General features: G+C 46.9%; 1 protein-coding gene across 1 annotated transcript; it reads left to right on the top strand.

The window, feature by feature from the left end:
• Window positions 1-10,707: 10,707 nt before the first annotated feature.
• On the top strand, window positions 10,708-17,208 carry LOC8039991. The gene is made up of 2 exons (XM_029984475.3): window positions 10,708-11,136; window positions 15,534-17,208. Exons 1-2 carry the CDS (start codon window positions 10,831-10,833, stop codon window positions 16,560-16,562), a joined length of 1,335 nt encoding a protein of 444 aa, XP_029840335.2. The 5' UTR covers window positions 10,708-10,830; the 3' UTR covers window positions 16,563-17,208.
• Window positions 17,209-17,536: the final 328 nt, after the last annotated feature.

The raw sequence follows: 17,536 nt of genomic DNA, 5'->3' as shown, positions 1-17,536 counted from the left end.
GGTCTCTTAAACGTAATACCTGGAGGCTGCGGAATTATATTTCTCAAGGATATGTCTATGCGTAATGTATTCATATGACGTCTAAGGATATTATTGAGGTTTGGTAGTTGTTAATAATAATAATAATAACGTTATTCTTCATCACAGATACATGTGGTGGATGGGAGGCCAGGAAAAAAGCTGCATGAAAGCAGCTTGACGAAGCTCCGGACCCCCCATCAGCAGCTACGACACGACACATAATGAATTTACAATGAACATTTCATTTCTTGTGCATTTATATATGAGCATAAATAACATATGCATGATCAAGATTTAAAAAAAAATGTCCAGGATATTGTTTTTTAAAAGCTGAATAACATTTATATTCCGAATAAAATAAAAATTTAATAACATAGATAGCGTGTAGTTTATTTTCTGCTTACCATGATTGGTTCTGCATTTCGGATTCTGCCAAGACTGGCGATGTCTAGATCAGTAATAGTAACTTTTTTTTTTCTTTTAAATCAGCGAGTTCAAAGATCATATCGTTACGTCCACATGCCACATACTTATACGTCATTGTTAATCGATAATCATGCATTTGATGTATATGTTAAGGATTTTGCAGAATTTGAACAATGGTTGTGTTGGATGTATGTAAGAAACATTTGCAATTATTCTTACGACCTTTTTCTGGATCAAATGTATTACATTTAAATTGGACATTGGTGTATTACCCCAGACTAAGTTACAAAATTAGCACAAATGGGAATAGAATAACGAATTGTATAGCACTCTTCTTGCACTCGTGGGAAGAACATGTCTATGTTTATTGATAATTCCTACTACTTTTCCTAGTTTAGCGCAGACATTTAATGTGATCATTCCCATAGCAAGTTTTCATAAAAAATAATTCCAAGCGTTTTAATATTATGTACAGTCGGGGACAAAAGTCTCCAGGACACGCGAGCTGCGACTGAAACGCATTGCTCTGCCATCTGCCGGTGGGTCGCCTGGTTTCGAGATCACAGAAAAGCGCATGAGCGTCTTACTGTGTCTGCCAACCGTGCGCTTTCCCGCTCTTCTGCGGTGCGGCGCCTAAAGGCTAGCCCACATGGCGCGTTTTTCAGTGCGTCTAGACGCGCGTCTCGGCTAGGCGCGCGCGCTAAGCAGGACGCGTGCGCCCAGTCAAACCACACGCAGCGCTACCGTGCAGCGCTTCGCGTCTGCGTTTCCGAAGCGTCTGCCCAACGTAGCCAGACACGCTTAAGAAACAAAAGCAAACATTAAATAGAAATCGCGCGGTAAATGATGGCTACATGCCGTAATATTTAATTTTAGTAATAGTAAGCACTCATTTTTATTACAGCAATCGCAATGAAGCTCAATTTCACTAATTTTCATCCTTTTTAGTGCGTACGCCTCATCCACGTTTCGATACGCCATTGGCATCACCATCGCCCGCGCCAAAACATTTACAGCTGGCCGCTGGCCGCTACAGTGGTTACGTTGTTGCGGTTGTTGCCGGTAGTATTAATTTTGTACCTTTGTCTCTCGGTGTCCTTGTATTCTTTACATTTGGCCTGCCAGAGTGCAGGACGCTTTTGTACTTCGCTAGGTCCTCTCTGTTCCGCTGAAGCAGCGTCAGCCTCTCCCGCGGAGCAGAGAGGATTCCCTGGACTTGTGTAAAAGGTATGATAAACTGATATCCGCGGGGGGAAGGACGTAACTACCCATGTTCGCCCTGCTGCTAGCTTTGGCGGGGCCTAAAAGCCGTTTTTATGTAAGGCCGCGAGCGTGCAAATTTTGTAAACTCCGCGCGCGCGGGTGTGTGTGTGTGCGTGCGCGCGTGCGCTTTGCCTCGGAATGGCACAGGGCTGCTACCCGTTTTTGTGTGTATCTTTCTGTTTTGAGTGTTTTTATTTATTTTCCTTTCCCGTATCCCTTTCCCTACTTGGCGGCGGGCTAGCAGGCCCACCTGCGTAAGGGTCTCGACCTTTTTGCCTAGCCTCGCACGCTGCCGAGTGGGTATCGCAATATGTGCAAATAAAAAGTATTATTATTATTATTGTCATCGCCTTTGTCGCGAGGTCTGTGGCGAAAACTACAGTCCTACAGTGGAGAAAATTCAAACGCTCCTTGCAACTAGTGAACACGGCGGTTCATTGGTTGTTGCCTTCTGGACGGAGCGCGAGACGCGACGCGTGGACGCAAAATATCTGGCTCCTCCAGATACGCCGGAATGCGCCAAAAAACGCTGCGTTTCGTCCCGGCGCCGGAAGTGACGTCAAAGCGCAGGCGCTGACGCGACGCAGACGCGGAGAAAAGCGCACCATGTGGGCTAGCCTTAACTCGGAATCGGGCGCGTGGTACCGCCTCGGAGATAGCGCTTACTGACATGGCACCTATCAAGCAAGAAGTCACGGCATCTCAACTGAGCGATAAGCTCAACTGGTTATAAAGCAAGGTGCGCTGTTAATTAATTTATTTCTGACCATGCTTTTAACTTTAAAAGAAATGCATTGGCTTTCCGCCTACAACTGTCTGAAAAAATAAGCTAGTGTCATCCGCATAGATCAGAGGTGGCCAGGTTGACCCAGCCTAAGATCCGCAAACGAAACCACAAAACTTCCAAGAGCTGCGGTGAAAGGACGGGGGGGGATTTTGTTTTGGGCAATAAACGAAACTCAAACTACTTTCAATGTATCCCAGTCAAAAGCAGTCCAAGTGTACCTAAGGTAGCAGTAGCACAAGACTACCAAACCGCAACCTGCCTTTCGATTTAAAACGCGTTTTCTCTTCGAGGAAGAGCTCGTGTAACCGGAAGGGAGGCGGGGGGGGGGGGGGGGGGGGGGGAAGAGGGTGGAGCTGAGAGCCGCACTTCACCACGCGAAGAGCCGCAGCTTGGCCACCCCTGGCATATATGATATATTTGCAACTTGAATCAATGTTTACTAAGCCATTAATATATAGTAGATAGAAGTAATATAGTAGATTAATATATAATAGTAGTTGGGATTGATACGGTTAAACGAGTCATAATTTATAGTTATTTCGTTTTGGTTTTTGTAACGAACTATCACTGCGGGGAACCATTTGGCCTTTCGATAACGAATTATTTATTAATAGCAATGGATATCCTCTATTTATAAAATCTTCACCCAGTGTGCGAGCTTTATCTTCAAAATCAGCGTCCTCTGAACATAAACGTCGCAAGCGTAGCATCTGACCGTATGGTACGCCCTTCTTGTTATGTGCGGGATGACAACTATTTTAATGGAGGAATTGACGCCTGTCCGTGGACTTTCTATGTAATGTCGTTTTTAAACTATTTCCTCTAATCTTAAATTTAATCTCCAGAAAGTCTAATCCCGTATCAGAATATTTATACGTAAATGTAATATCTGGGTTAAAATTGTTCGCAAAATTAATTAATTCAATAAGTTTGTCCTCTCCTTTATTCCATATAATAAATGTATCAACAAGGAAACGTTTATAAAAAGTGGTTTGTGTGGAACGGCATTCAACAATTCGTTCTTTTAATACCATCATATAAATGTTTGCATATGATGGTATAAGAGCTCCATCATACATCAAAGATTTGTCTCATTTTCTTAGTTTAATTAATATTCAAATCGATTTTTGTTCTAATAGTGTATACCTCATGGTGAGGGAATACAAGCAGCTCTAGACAATGTCGACGACACTGACCTTACTATAAGTAAAAATGTATTAAACATTTTCATGCATTTAACTTTTGAACTTAATAACTTATTGGTTTTTTTAAAGGGGCCCACCAACAATTTTTTGACCGGTTTGAAGTTCGCGCTGAAACGGAGCTCCATGAAAGCAGGAATACCGAGGAAAAAAAAATATTACAGAAATTTGCAATATTTTGCGAGTTATTAGAAAATTAAATTTTGCAGAAAACAACTTTAAATAAGCAAAACACTGCGCTTCGTGACGTAAAATGAAACAGTTCAGCGATTGGCGGCCATTAGGCCTAGTTGCAACCATCGTAGCTTTGGGACCGGGTTGCCATCATCGATGAATTTACCGGGCTTATCGGATTTTGAGGGCGGATCTGGGCGTCGCGCCGTACGAGGACACTCCACGCAAGCGCCGCGTCTCTGCCTCAGTCCGCTTCGACAGCCGCGGAAGACTCGTCTCCCGCAACACCGCCACCTCGGCGAGTAGGAGGTACAAACTGGGGAGCGTTCCCGTTGGGCACGATAAAAGCTGGGTCCCGTCGCCGCACTTCACTCGAACAGTGAAAAGTCTATCACAGCACTAAAAGAAAATAAGGGTTCCCCTGGCTCCTCTTACTGCTTTTAGTTGACCGGGACCGGGGGCGCACAAATGAAAATACGATGCGCGTTGTGTGCACGAATCACTTGTCGTCTGCTCGCGATGGTACGTCGCGGACGCCGCTGGGAGGCGCGCATGAGCGACAAGGCGTTGTTTTCGCCCTTTTTGAACTTTACTTTGCAACTTATTGGCTCTGTAAAAATGACCTGCTGTGACAGACTTTTCACTGTTCGAGTGAAGTGCGGCGACGGGACCCAGCTTATATCGTGCCTAACGGGAACGCTAGCAGTTTTTACCTCCTACTCGCCGAGGTGGCTCCGGTGGCGGAGTTGCGGGAGACGAGTCTTCCGCGGCTGTCGTAGCGGACTGAGGCAGAGACGCGTCACGGCGCTTGCGTGGAGTGTCCTCGTACGGCGCGACGCCCAGATCCGCATTCAAAATCCGATAAGCTCGGTAAATTCATCGATGATGGCAACCCGATCCCAAAGCTACGATGGTTGCAGCTAGGCCTAATGACCGACGAGCCGACCGGGCCGACGGGCTATCAACCAAACTCGCGTCGAATTGGCCGACCGCTTTGCTCAATCGCTGAACTGTTTCATTTTACGTCATGAAGCGCAATGTTTTGCTTATTTAAAGTTGTTTTCTGCAATATTTAATTTGCTAATAACTCACAAAATATTGCGAATTTCTGTAATATTTTTTTTCCTCGGTGTTCCTGCTTTCATGGAGCTTCGTTTCAGCGCGAACTTCAAACCGGTCAAAAAATTGTTGGTGGGCCCCTTTAAAAACATAGCAGTCTCACTCGCCTTGCCAGATTTCATGCAAGCTACATAGGTCCTCGGACAGTATTCGACGCTTTCTGTCATTATTCGTGCTCCCTATCACCGAGCAATGGTGTCCCCATGAACGGGGGACTGTCGCCATCGAAGCCCGTGGCTCTAATAAAGTTCGAGTTCAAAACAGAGAAGAAAGCGCGAACGAAGTTCGGGGCACTGCAGACACCCCACACCGGTCCAAGCCTCTCATCCAAAACTTCCACCCTTTCTACCGACACAGCACCGCGAGGGGGAAAGCGCCGGTAGCCCTTTCTCCTTATCTCTCTCGCCCTCTTTCAGTATTTCGTTGCTCCCTGGCCTGCTTGCTTCTTTCTTTGTTTGTACCTTTTTCAATATTTTTTTGGGTTGGGGGGGGGGGGGGGGGGCGCATGAGTCACTCATATAAAAAACAAACGGTGACAACTTTCCTTGGCAATGCAGTGGAAGGTACACATCGCGACACTGTTAGCGCGAACACGACATCGGCGCATTTTCGCAGTTTACTTCTAAACAGTATTAGCGAGCACGAAAATTTATCGCTTACATTAAAGAACTAAATGAGGTCTTTCCGCAGCAATAATAACTTGGATGACATCCTATGGTTTCAAAGAGAAAAACTGGAAAAACCGGCGATCGCTTGTTCGCGCTAACAGTGTCGCAATCTGTACATGCACGCGTTCGCGTTCCCTCTCCTAATAGAGCTGGGTGGATGGATGGACGTTACTGGCTATGCCCTTTATAGCGGGCAGTAGGTTGCGCCACCTAGCCTAGGTGCGCGGGCTTTCCTCCTCTCCCCGGAAACGCCAAGAAAAGTAACCGGTTAAAAAAATTGATCACGATTAAATCCTTAATAGCTTAATCGGAAAGTTAATTGGTCAATTGCCCAACCCTAATAAACACTGTAACTTTCGTATGCCGGCCGTCTCTGATTAAGTACTATACTCTAACCGCTATTAGCATACACATATTTAAAGGGATTGTCCGGTCGAAACCGGAAGTACTTAAGTTCTTGCGTTCGTTACGTCGGGGGAGCCTTCATATAGACAAACGTCATTTTTATTTTGGTATATAATCTCCCGTTATTAATTAAACCTTTCATGATCCTACGTACGAAACTGCACCCCGAATTTCGCCATTGCCAATGGCTGACATCCGTAGGTGCTGCGTGACGTCACAAAACTCAAAGGTTTGTCGGATGGTCGGGATAACAAGCGTGGTCGATGGATGTCTTGTATTTTGTTTCGAATTATATAGTCTCGTAGGCAATACCCTACTAAAATACGTTTCTTTTAATGCAGTTCCCAAGCACGTGCAAAAAAGTCACGCCTTTTAGCAGGATATTACTCGCAGACAGCCATAAGCTTCGAGCAAACGTATGCCGTTTCGCGCAAACACAACCGCGACGGACGCCGACCGAACTAGGGGTGCTTGCAAAGCAAAAAATGCAGAATTCGCCGTTAAAGCGGCACTTAAGTACACGAAGCGGCATCTGGGTACACATTTCGGCGGATCCACTGGATCGGGGTTGAGGCTGCGGGTCATTCCCTCAGAAGCGACGTCCGCGGGTCGAAGGCAAACGGCGAACCGTTCAACTGCATGTCGTCACTTGACTTGTACGAGCTTGGTGAATCGTAGCTACGCTCCATTTTCACACGTGGGTCAAACAGATATCGGGCTGCACGCGTGCTAAATACAACTTCGAAATGGCCAAGCTGTTGGTTTCGGTTTCGCTGCATAATCAATCGGTATGTTCGATTCGGCCAGGAAGTTCTGAACTATAGTCGGTTACAAGTCAAAAACGTAGCGGCAAATGCCCCTCAAAGGGAATCTTTGCATTTCGACAATAGGTTCGCGGCACCAGGATGATTTTGCGTCGGGAGTCACTGGCGGCAGGGCGCGGTCGGTATACCGGTCACCTCGAAGACAAAGGCCTGACGATAGCGTCTTGGCCAAGACAGTTATCGACCGTAACTTTGGCGTCAAGTTAAAGCGAGAATCGGCAAAAAATGCCGATTCTCGGCGTTTTTCCCAGGCCCGTTAGTGGACATCCACAGACACCAGCAGACAAGGCATGCACTATTATGCTCAGCTACATGGACATGCGAGTGCCAACGCACTAAATCCCAGACCTCTGCAATGTATCCGTGTGGTCAATATGCATCCAAGAGCAACTGAAGGCGGGGACTATCAAGAGGGCAATACCTTTCCCGTGTCTGTAAGTAAGAATATCAACACTGTGGATCCCCACATGGCATCAAAAAGAAACAATTTACGTGAGCCAATATTTCAACACTCACCACAGGGAGCCAAACCTACGCGAGCAGGTGCTTAAAACGCTTTACTCTTTAGAATATCATAATCAGGCAAATTCCTACCCCCGGTTATGACCGCGTCCACCGCGGGTACGTTATTATCAAAAATGAGAGGAAATGCAACCTCCGTATCGGCGTTATTTTTAAACATCGACGACATTTGAGCAAGCGCTGCGAAAAATGTCACCGCGAGCAGAGACGTACGAGGAGTTCTGCCATCGCCGCCTGCTCTTGTCGTCTGCTTCTGCACAGACGCTGAACCGAGTCCGGAGCCGGTGCAAGATTTTGAGGAACTGAGTCTGAACTCGTTCAGAACTGGGATGAATCAAACGCGCCAGTGCAACGGTCGTGCAACTTCCCGTTTAATCGAATGCACCAGTTCCTGCACTGCCGAACTAGTTGAGCCAGTTCAGGCGAATCGAACAGACCTAAATTGACTGATCCGACTTGGGCGACGAGTGGGTGGACGTAGTTTAATATCGTTGGCACAGCATCACACCTCAGCTTACAAGCCTTCTGTCCGCTTAGAGCTCAGCTCGTAGCTCTCTTCTGTGAGATGAGCGGGATCTCGATCTTGGCGGGAACCCAGTCCCTAAGCACGACGACGATCCACTTTCCTCGTCACTGCACGTCTCGCGGAAAAGTGTGGAACGTCATGTCTTGGCTCGTATGTGCTGCCCGGTGGTTGTGGCACCCAACCGCGCAACAAAAATCTCACCCAACCACGAAACAAGTCGAGCACAACAACAAAAACGAAGCACGCTGAGGCGTTCACTCGTAGGCAAACGACGAGACAAAAATGCTCGCTTTGTGTTTTGTGACGTCAGAGCTTCAATGTTGCCAACGAAAGCAGCGTTTACGCTAGAATGCGATAGAAGCAGAATAAATTCAATTACTCACGCAGAGTGGCATACAAAATTCAGATATTGCACGTACGATGCGTCTCGAGGCAATAACAATGATATTCAATTGTTTTCTCGAGTACAAAATTTGACCGGACAATCCTTTTACATTGATATTTCAGCACTAGATTGCACTGAATTTGGGAAAGGGTCTATTCTATTAGTCTCATTAGTCTTCCGCCTTGTGTGAATAAGCTAAACTTCCTCTGCACTTTAATTTATTTAGGGTGAGTTTTTTTTTAATCACAATTGAATTTTATAATAAAATGTATTTATTAAAGGGACACTGACAGGGTATTTATGCTCGCCGAGGTTTTTAGTTATACGTGACATATGAGAGCCCAAATACCCAGAACACAATTTGCGGCTCGAAATTCGGTTTCTTTCCGCCCGAAAACCGCCGATCAAGAACTGGCCGGTACGAGTCTCGCTCACTCTCTTTTCCGTGGTCACGGGCCGACGCGACCACCAAATTTAATCAAAGTCGTTGGTCTCTGAAGGCACGCACTCAATATTAAAAATAGAAAAAAAAAACATGAAAACAATTTTTTGAGGCTTCTAAAAAGCTGCAAATACGTTGATTGAAAAACAAGTTGCACAGAGAACCGGAAGCATTCTGTGCGTGCGTCGTTTCGCGTATCGTGGGACTCGCGGGGGCGGCGATAGCAGCGGACGACGGGCGTGGGACCTCTACTTCAGAACTGTCGTTCGCGGTGCCGGCGAGTTCTGTCTGCCTTTAAAAAAGAAATTTGGGACTGATCAAAAGGATTGGTATTCATCCCGTACGACACGCCCGACCACCAACCCGATTTGCACAAAGACGTCGCCGAGCCTTCGCTCCCTTCTCGTGGCTGAAGACACCGCTCGCGCAAACGTCAAGCACCGCACGAAGTGTGTACTTCGAGTTGAATATGCACGCGTACGATTTCTTTACTAAGTGCGGATGTCGCCAATGCGTGGTGCTTCGACTTCGACCCGGGAGTGCTTGTGCTGGAGGAAAATCGGCAGCAAACTTTTCAACTTAGAGTTTACCGGCTGTATTTTTACTCGGTAGAGAGTTCCCGGAAAGACGTCCGCTTCACACGCGGCAGGACCGGGTTCGATTCCCGGTGAAACCGTAGTTTTTTTTTTTTTTTAGACATTTTGCGATGTTTACATATTTTTTACATTTATCACTGAAGAAACAGACAAAAAAAAATTAATAAACAAATGTTGTGGACGAAACGTCACTGAACTAAATGGTATGGGATTTTCTTTTTGACACCTGCGAACTCAATGTAATCACTTTCCACAAAATGCAAGGAGCATATAAATCAGGTAGCGTCCGCTTTCCGAGGTGCCCGTAAGTGTTCTACAGGAATTGCAGCCAGCGATTGGTCCCGATCCCTTTGATCTTTCGGAAACTCTGTCGCACAATGCCACTTTTTTTCGGACGCAGGGTATGTGAGCCAGCTCTTCACGCAACACCTTGGGTGTATTCTTTTCGGAGCCGATCACGGAAATTCACCAAGAGCACTTACTACTAATTGCCAACACCTAAACGTACAGAACAACTCATCTTGAAGTACATAACAGCGAGAGGAACAAACATAACTGCAAAAGAATCGCACGGCAAACAGTTCCCGCTACGATGCCTCGCATGTCGTCTGCTAGGCAAACAGGGCAAAAAAAAAAAAAAAAAAAAGCGCACGGTCGGGTGTAGCCACGTGACTTCCACCACTCACTCTCTCCTCTCCACTCTCCGACATCCGTGCGCGGGTTTCGGTTTCGTTTTCGAACAGTTGCGTCTTCTGGCTTTATTGAATATATACGCTACTCTGTTACAAAATATTAATTGGGTAGCCCTCCGGCACTATAATGAAGCGCCTGGCGAAAACCGAAAAAAAAAAAAAAACTTTTGGGGGGGTGTCAGTGTCCTTTTAAACCACTTTAGAGTTTTTAAACTGTAACTTGATTTTTTGTACTCAATCCACTGTCTAGCTTTATTTATTTCGTTTATTTTTATTTTTACTTACTTATTTCCCGGCCCTCGCAACTGCGACATATTCCAAATCCGGCCCCTGAACCAAAAAGTTTGCAGATACCTGATCTAAGTGGACCGGTACCGGTTATGGCTGCCTCTGAAGCACAAATATAATACACACATTATCATAAATTTAAAGTTGATAAACGCGTTTCAGACTTGCAAACGAGGTTCGGCGGCTGATACTCGACCCACCCAAACGGTATTGAAACCAGACAAGTGGGATTGGGCGCAGAAAGAGCTGCGTTATCTGGGTGATGCTGATGCTGGACTTTTTTGCATTATCTATTCCAGGAGCTGTGAAGTATTTTATCGAAGCGCGCGCCCTTTCGCTCCTCGGCCTTTGCGCGCCACCTACACGCATTCCGAGCATATGCTCGTGGCCTTGAGACTGGTATCAGCGTCTGTCTGCGGTGAAAGTCTGCTTCCGCGGTCGGGTATCGCGCTTCACGGGCGGCGCAGTGCACTACATCCTAAGGACGGGAATGGCGGAGGCCGGTGACTCGACGGGCGGACGTAGATGCACGATGATTGTGCCGTCGGGTTTCTCAGACGCGTTGGACTGGAGGCCCATTCTGTTTACGGAACGTGTGGTCGGTCGGAGAGCGTGTGCGTTGTGCGGTCTCCTGAGCACAAGGGCCGTAGGTCTGCCCTGTGCCCACACGCTGTGTGCGAGGTGTTACACGCAGTGCGCCGATGAACACAGCACGTGCCCGCTGGACGACGAAGCCTTCGGCGAGGATGACGTGGAGGAGCTTGACCTGTCGTTGGAGTACCTTTCAAAACGCAAGGTAGGTGAGAAACAAATCGAATGAGAAGTGCTGAGATTGTGAGTTAGCAGGGGGACGTTCGGCACCGTGAGCTGGAGACACTAGCCCACAGTTCCGCGCGTTCCCCTGACCCGGTGACAGCCAATTGCATTTAAAATCTTGCGAGAAAACGGCCTCATGATTCAAAATATGCTCATAAATATAAACACGGTGTTTCTCTAAACGCGGGCCAAATTGTTTCCTCGCAGAATACGTGTCGCAGAGAAAAAAGGCTGACGTATTGGCCTCCGCCAAAGCGCCGATTCAGGAAAATCATTAGCGTTCGGAACAGCTAAGTCATTGATTACTTTTCAGTAAATAACTTTTAATTACTAAACTAAGGGAAATCTTTTCCAGTATAAATTTGCTAGGAATCATAGAAAACCGCTAAATCCAACATCATCACAGAGATTTAAGGCACGATCAGCATTTGAGGCGTTTTGAGACTCCTAATTTGGACATGTTTCGAGGGTTCGGTTTTATTAAATAGTGCCTACATGTCTGTCTGTCTCAGGGTGAATACATCTTTCGTTGTACAGTGTTGGCCAGTGCTTGACGTGCTGGCGCACTCAATGCGTGACTAGTGCGGTATAAAACGGCGTCTAAGTATTAGCTACGGGTACGAGCTCGAGCTGAGTGATATTAGATTCACACCAGTTAAGGCCCGTTCACACACTTGCGACCTCTTAAAACCGAGTGACTTGGAACCTCCTAATATGTCGACGGCGAGAGGACGCACTGGTGCCATCTATTGGGTAGCGGTGTAAACTTGGCAGACCGGCATATTTTCTATTTCTCTCGCGCATTATCCTTTCTTTCTTAGCTCGAAAAACTTTTGTCAACGTTATAAACGAGCCTTTCTCATCAGTATTACGCATATTTGACCTCGGGGATCCCGCAAAACCTTCGCTCTTGTGAAATGCAGTTCCAGGGTCACCGCACAGATTGCGCCAGCGTGCCAGTGTCTAAGAAATCTCAAAAGGTTTCAACGGGTCTTGTCTCTCTCGGTCCTATTCGGTTGCAAGTGTGTGAACGAGCCTTTAGACGTCAGTAGAGCAAACGGGTGGCAGCTGAGAAAACCCGTTTGCTCTGCTGACATCAAACTCCTGGTTAGCTCAGCTGGGCCCGTTTGCTCGAAGCCGGTTTAATATTTTACAAAGAGAGAAGACTTGACTTGGACGCTGGGTACGAATACTGACTACAGCCTCCTGCGTGCTCGGGGGCCCAGTCCCGAGACAGCGCAGAAGGTGGAACGCTGGGTGGAACGAGTGCCGAGTATTAACTGCCCGCGCTATAACTAAACTACAAAGAAAGACGTGATGGCCGACGCGCCGGCGAGCGGCTTACGGTTCGGAGGACCCGGCTGTCCCCATCGTCGCTGGACTCCGGGCCGGCGTGGCCATCAGAGACAGGAGGTTCCAGAAGAGCCAGACGAAAGAAAGACACGTCTGATCCCGGCCGTGGGCTGGTAACGACTGCTCACGAAAACTCGTGAGCCCCAGTTTATTGACAGGAAAACCCAGGTGGCGCCAGTAATAAGAAATAAAAGGAAACATGGCGCCATCTTTTAAACAAACAAAATAACACAAACAGACGGCGACTGGCGCCATCTATCGCTATTCAAGATTACTACAGCCGGTTAACTCTAACCGCGGTTAAAAGTTAACCGCCCTTCCCTACTAGGTACCTACAAGTACCTATACTCCGCGACAACTTTTCTTGGCAATGCAGTGGAAGGTACAGGCCCGCGTCCCCTCTCCCATTTTGAGTGTGCGCGGGCTCTCCTCCTCTCCCCGGAAATGGGTGGAAAAGGAGAGCCTGCGTACACTCAAAATGGGAGAGGGAACGCGGGCCTGTACCTTCCACTGCATTGCCAAGAAAAGTTGTCGCGGAGTATAGCCTAGTTTGACGAGGACTGGATGAGCGATAGCTCCGTGTTTTATTATGGGGTGGTAGCTGGTGTCACCTACTGGCTGTAGCGAATAAAAGTGGCTTCCGTGGAAAGGTTCCAGAAATGGGGGGGACCCAAAAAATGCGCGCTACTGAGTTTTCGCGACGCAGCGTGGCATACATTTGAGCTTAAGAAACAACTTTTATTGCTCATGATACAGATAATCGGTAATGTAAAACTAAATTAACCCTTGTTTGGAAATTTTCTAAATATTTGGCTGTATGAAGTGAAGAAAAGCCTCGTTGAAATTTCCTTCCGAGTTCGAAAGAGGACGACGAAGTTGAGTGCTAGAAACGATGAGAAAGCAGTGAGCAGTGAAAGGCGGTCGGTACACCGGCAGCATGGTTGGCCAGCATGTAAGAGCTGTATATAACACCGTCATAAATTGAAAAACCTGTAATTCGGCTCCACTGAAAATTAACCTATTAGTAAATTACCCGAACATCGAGAAGAACGCTGGAAGTGTAATTATACGATGAGCGCGCGGTGGCCTTCCACTTATAAAAGATTTGAAATAAATAATCATAATAAATCTTTGAGGAACGCGCGTGCACGGCAAAATTTGTTTTAGGCTTTTTGCTTCAGAACAGTTATTACTGCAGACGCCAGCAGGTGCAGCGCGTGTAACTACACTCGCAGCATGCACCTCGGTGCTTTTGAAATTTAGCAAAAGGTCTATGGGAACGTTGATGGGAACACTCTGCTTTTGTGTGCTATCAATACTCGGCCGATTGAGTCAAGGCAATCCACTTTCCAAAGACGCTGCCATGACGACAACTATCGCGTTCATTTAGGCTTAGGAATGGCCAGAGTCGAAAGTCTATCTAAAAAACGCGGCGAGGTCATTGCTCATGTTTGGCGTTTTAAGTGAGGTAAAGCAACGCGAAAACCTCCTGCACAATTCATTGCTGACTAACGCGCCCGCTACTGCAGCTAGTACGACGTATTAGTTCCAAAGCAAGCGGCGCTCACTCACCGGGGCACCACCATGTTTCCCCGCCGTCCTTACTCTGCCGGTCACGTGACCCAAAATTCCCCATCGTTGGGAAATCCGGTTAACCGCGGTTAGTTAACCAGCTTCGAGCAAACGGGCCCTGGTAGAGCGCTCCACTGGAAATAGAGAGGTCCCTGGTTTGATAGCAGGACCAGGCGGATTTGTTCGGTCGCGCACCAGTTATTTCGCTGTTTGGAGATTTGTGTTTGTCTTTTGTACCGCTTGTTTCCCTCTCCAGGGATTTTTGGTGTCATTCTTGTCCAGCTTGCTTGGACCTTTGCATTATTCGCATTATCTTAATAACTCATAAAAGCGACATTTTTTTTTGTTATAATTTTTTATCTTTACGCAAATTTTGTGTTTTGAAGGAGTGCGCCAGCACATTTCGAGCTGAATTGTCTACTGTCTTGGGTTTCGTGCACCATCTTCTTGAAAGGCAGCTCGTACCATTGTTCAGCTTCAATACACATGCAAGGGAAGAACATAACCGATATTCCGAGGATGAAATTGGCTTCGGCACCAGCATCGAATGCACGTCAAATACTTGGACAAAGAGTGGTGTGAATACTAGGGCTGGGGCACGCTTCGCAACCAACTTGAGCAACTTGACTGTAACGCTTTGGTCAATCATCTCTTGAACGGAGATAAAGAAAGCAACAACCACTTTCGATCCTGGTAGGGCGTGCAGTGCCCAGAACTTGTTTGGACTGGCCCACTGTTTTAACATTGCGAACAATGTGCTCCCTGTCTCTCTGCTAGAAGACGCCAGTTTCTCCAAAAGTAGAGCCGCTTTTAAACGAAGAGTATGGCGGTGACGAACTTGTACGTCGCAATATGGGGACAGCCCTATCGCGACGCAAAATGGTTGTTTGGTAATCAAAAATTTCGGATCTGGTCGTTTTGATGGAAACATTGGCTAATTAAAGCTTTGAAAAGCAGCTCCTTCTTGGTTACAGAGTGGTAGATAGGTTGTTTTTATGAAACAATAATTTTTCCACTCCATCGTGTGAATTGGGAAAATATTACGGAACTGTCGAAAATTAAAGACGGTATTTTTCAGAGGTACACAAACCTTTGAGATTCACTTTATTTTTAAAATCAAGGTACTCAGTACTGACATTGATGAATACCGAAAATAGTGCTCTTTACACGCTTTCGATACGGCGAGCAAGTGTTCCAAAGTGCGTGTTTCGCGTATAAGAAGGCAAGATATATCATGCCAATCAAATGACAACATAGACAACGCGTAGGAAACGCGCAATGGCGGGGCAGCTAAGCGCGCGCTTTCATTGGTTAAATAGAGGGGAAACAAAAGCTCGAGTGCGCGTTTGGGGGTAAACGAACTCACGAAGTGCGCAAAGAGCAGACGAACTTGCGCGCCGTATACACTTGTAATTTAGATACTACACATCCCGGCTTCTTGTCGTCTCCAAGGTGGCGTGCTGGAATGTCCCCCACGGCTGCGACTTCGTGGGGCCTGCGGCAAACCTCCTCAACCACTACAAGGACTGTGAGTTCCATGCTGTCTCCTGCCCCCGGTGCCGGACGTCCGTGCTTCGGAGCAACATCGTCGTGCACTGCAGGACGAGCTGCAGTGCAACTCCACGGAACCAGCCTCTTCCCCCCGGTGAACCTGCCACCGTTCAACTCGATGGCATCGAAAGGGCACGCCTGGAAGTGAAGGAAGCCCTTGCCAAGATCTCCGACGACCTGATGGCTATGCAAACGAGCCTCAACCAGTGTTGCCAGGATGTCCGAGCGGAAGGTGCAAGGTTCAAGCTGCAGTTGGAAACTCAAACATCGGGATTTAATGCCAAGTGTAACACCCTCACCGAGCTCTGCAATTCAAGTTTCGCCGAAGAGCGAGAGATGCTTCAACAAGTGATTGCAACGGTGCGGGACACCGTGGCGGATTCCCGTGTCGAGATCTCGCAGCACGTGAGCATGGAGGTGGCTGAGCTGTCCGACAAGGTGCTCGCTTCAACAGGGCTGGTGTCTCAGAACGTGCTCGGGTTTTGTGGCCCCAAAACGCTTCACTGGTACGTTGAAGACTGGGCGGGCATCATGAGGGAGGCGCGTACCAAGGGCGGTCTCTACGTTGAAGGCAGCACCCGGTACATATACGGTTACAAAGTTTCCCAGCACATCCAGCTTAGAAAAGAGGCGAGAGTGCTACGCCTTGACTGTCTGTTGAGGATTCATCCCGGCGAGAACGACTCTCAACTCGAATGGCCTTTTCGCAATACCTGTGTGTTCGGTATTGTTCATCCGAAGGACAAAATGAAAACCATATCGGGCAGGATAGACGCACGTGTCTATCCAGAATATTCAGTTTTCCAAAGACCAAGGGGATCTAAAAACATGGGCTTCGGCGCTCCATCGCTGTCTACAGCAGAGAGCCTGGTGAATGGTGGGTTTGTTCAGAATGATACGCTGCACCTTTTCGTGCAGGTTGAGCCATAGCCTAGAAACTGTCCGTGTGCGCAGGGCTGGCGCAAAATGTTTAAGATGGGATTGCGAGAGAGAGGCTAGACGGAAAGGGATATATTGATATCTATATTTCGTCTCTAACAGCCCGTGTACACATGCTCTCTTGATCTATCTTAATAACATCAGTGTGCATTCCACACCGGAAAGACTATCGGAAGTTGAAGACATCTGACGTGGTGTACGTACCATACGATCAGATACATTTCAAACACAGCCTCGGCGGGGGCGTGGCACCTGTGCCAACTGTGAGAATACGAATGTCCTCCCACAGGAATGAAAGCATCGAATAAGGAGTTTGTGGTCAATTTGCTTGCTAAGCCTAAAAATGGGACTTCATTTTTTTTTTCCTTTCATGTCGACTCCCATTTTAAGCTTTTGCTTCAAAGAGAACGGTTGACATTATACGAAGCACTTAATCAACAGAGGTAGTATCTCATGTGGGCAAGCGAAGCATTTTGCCGTTAGAATGATTCGAGTATTATCTCTATAACCCACTTCTGAGCTAAGCTATTTCGCTGCTATACTTCTATTTTGTGCCACAATGGTCACCTTCAAAACCGGATATATTTTAGGACGTCGCCTCTGCATCAATAACAACAATAAAATGTTGATATATGTTTTGGTTTATGTTGTTAATTTAGTCCGGCAAGTTCTGACGGGTTTTGTTTGCAGTAGAGTGCAAACCAGGAAACATCATTGCATATTGGTATTTTTAAATATCACTTGAAATGCATTTATTCTAGAGAATCGTAATGCAGAAATCAAGAGACGTCTGTATTTTTGTGCCGACGAAACTAAGCGACCAAAAGTATATAAGGAAAATAAGGGATCAGTGATTAGTGACTAAACAAACTGATAATGGAAGGAACTGGAGTTTCGGAAAGGCGGAGAAAAATATACTAAATTGCGGATACCTCTGCGTGTGGTTCCTTGAAGAAAGGGATGGT

This window comes from Ixodes scapularis, unplaced genomic scaffold (assembly GCF_016920785.2).
Source record: "Ixodes scapularis isolate PalLabHiFi unplaced genomic scaffold, ASM1692078v2 PGA_scaffold3__209_contigs__length_174095766, whole genome shotgun sequence".
Classification (NCBI taxonomy): domain Eukaryota; kingdom Metazoa; phylum Arthropoda; class Arachnida; order Ixodida; family Ixodidae; genus Ixodes; species Ixodes scapularis.
This window is presented reverse-complemented; position numbering and strand designations above follow the sequence as displayed.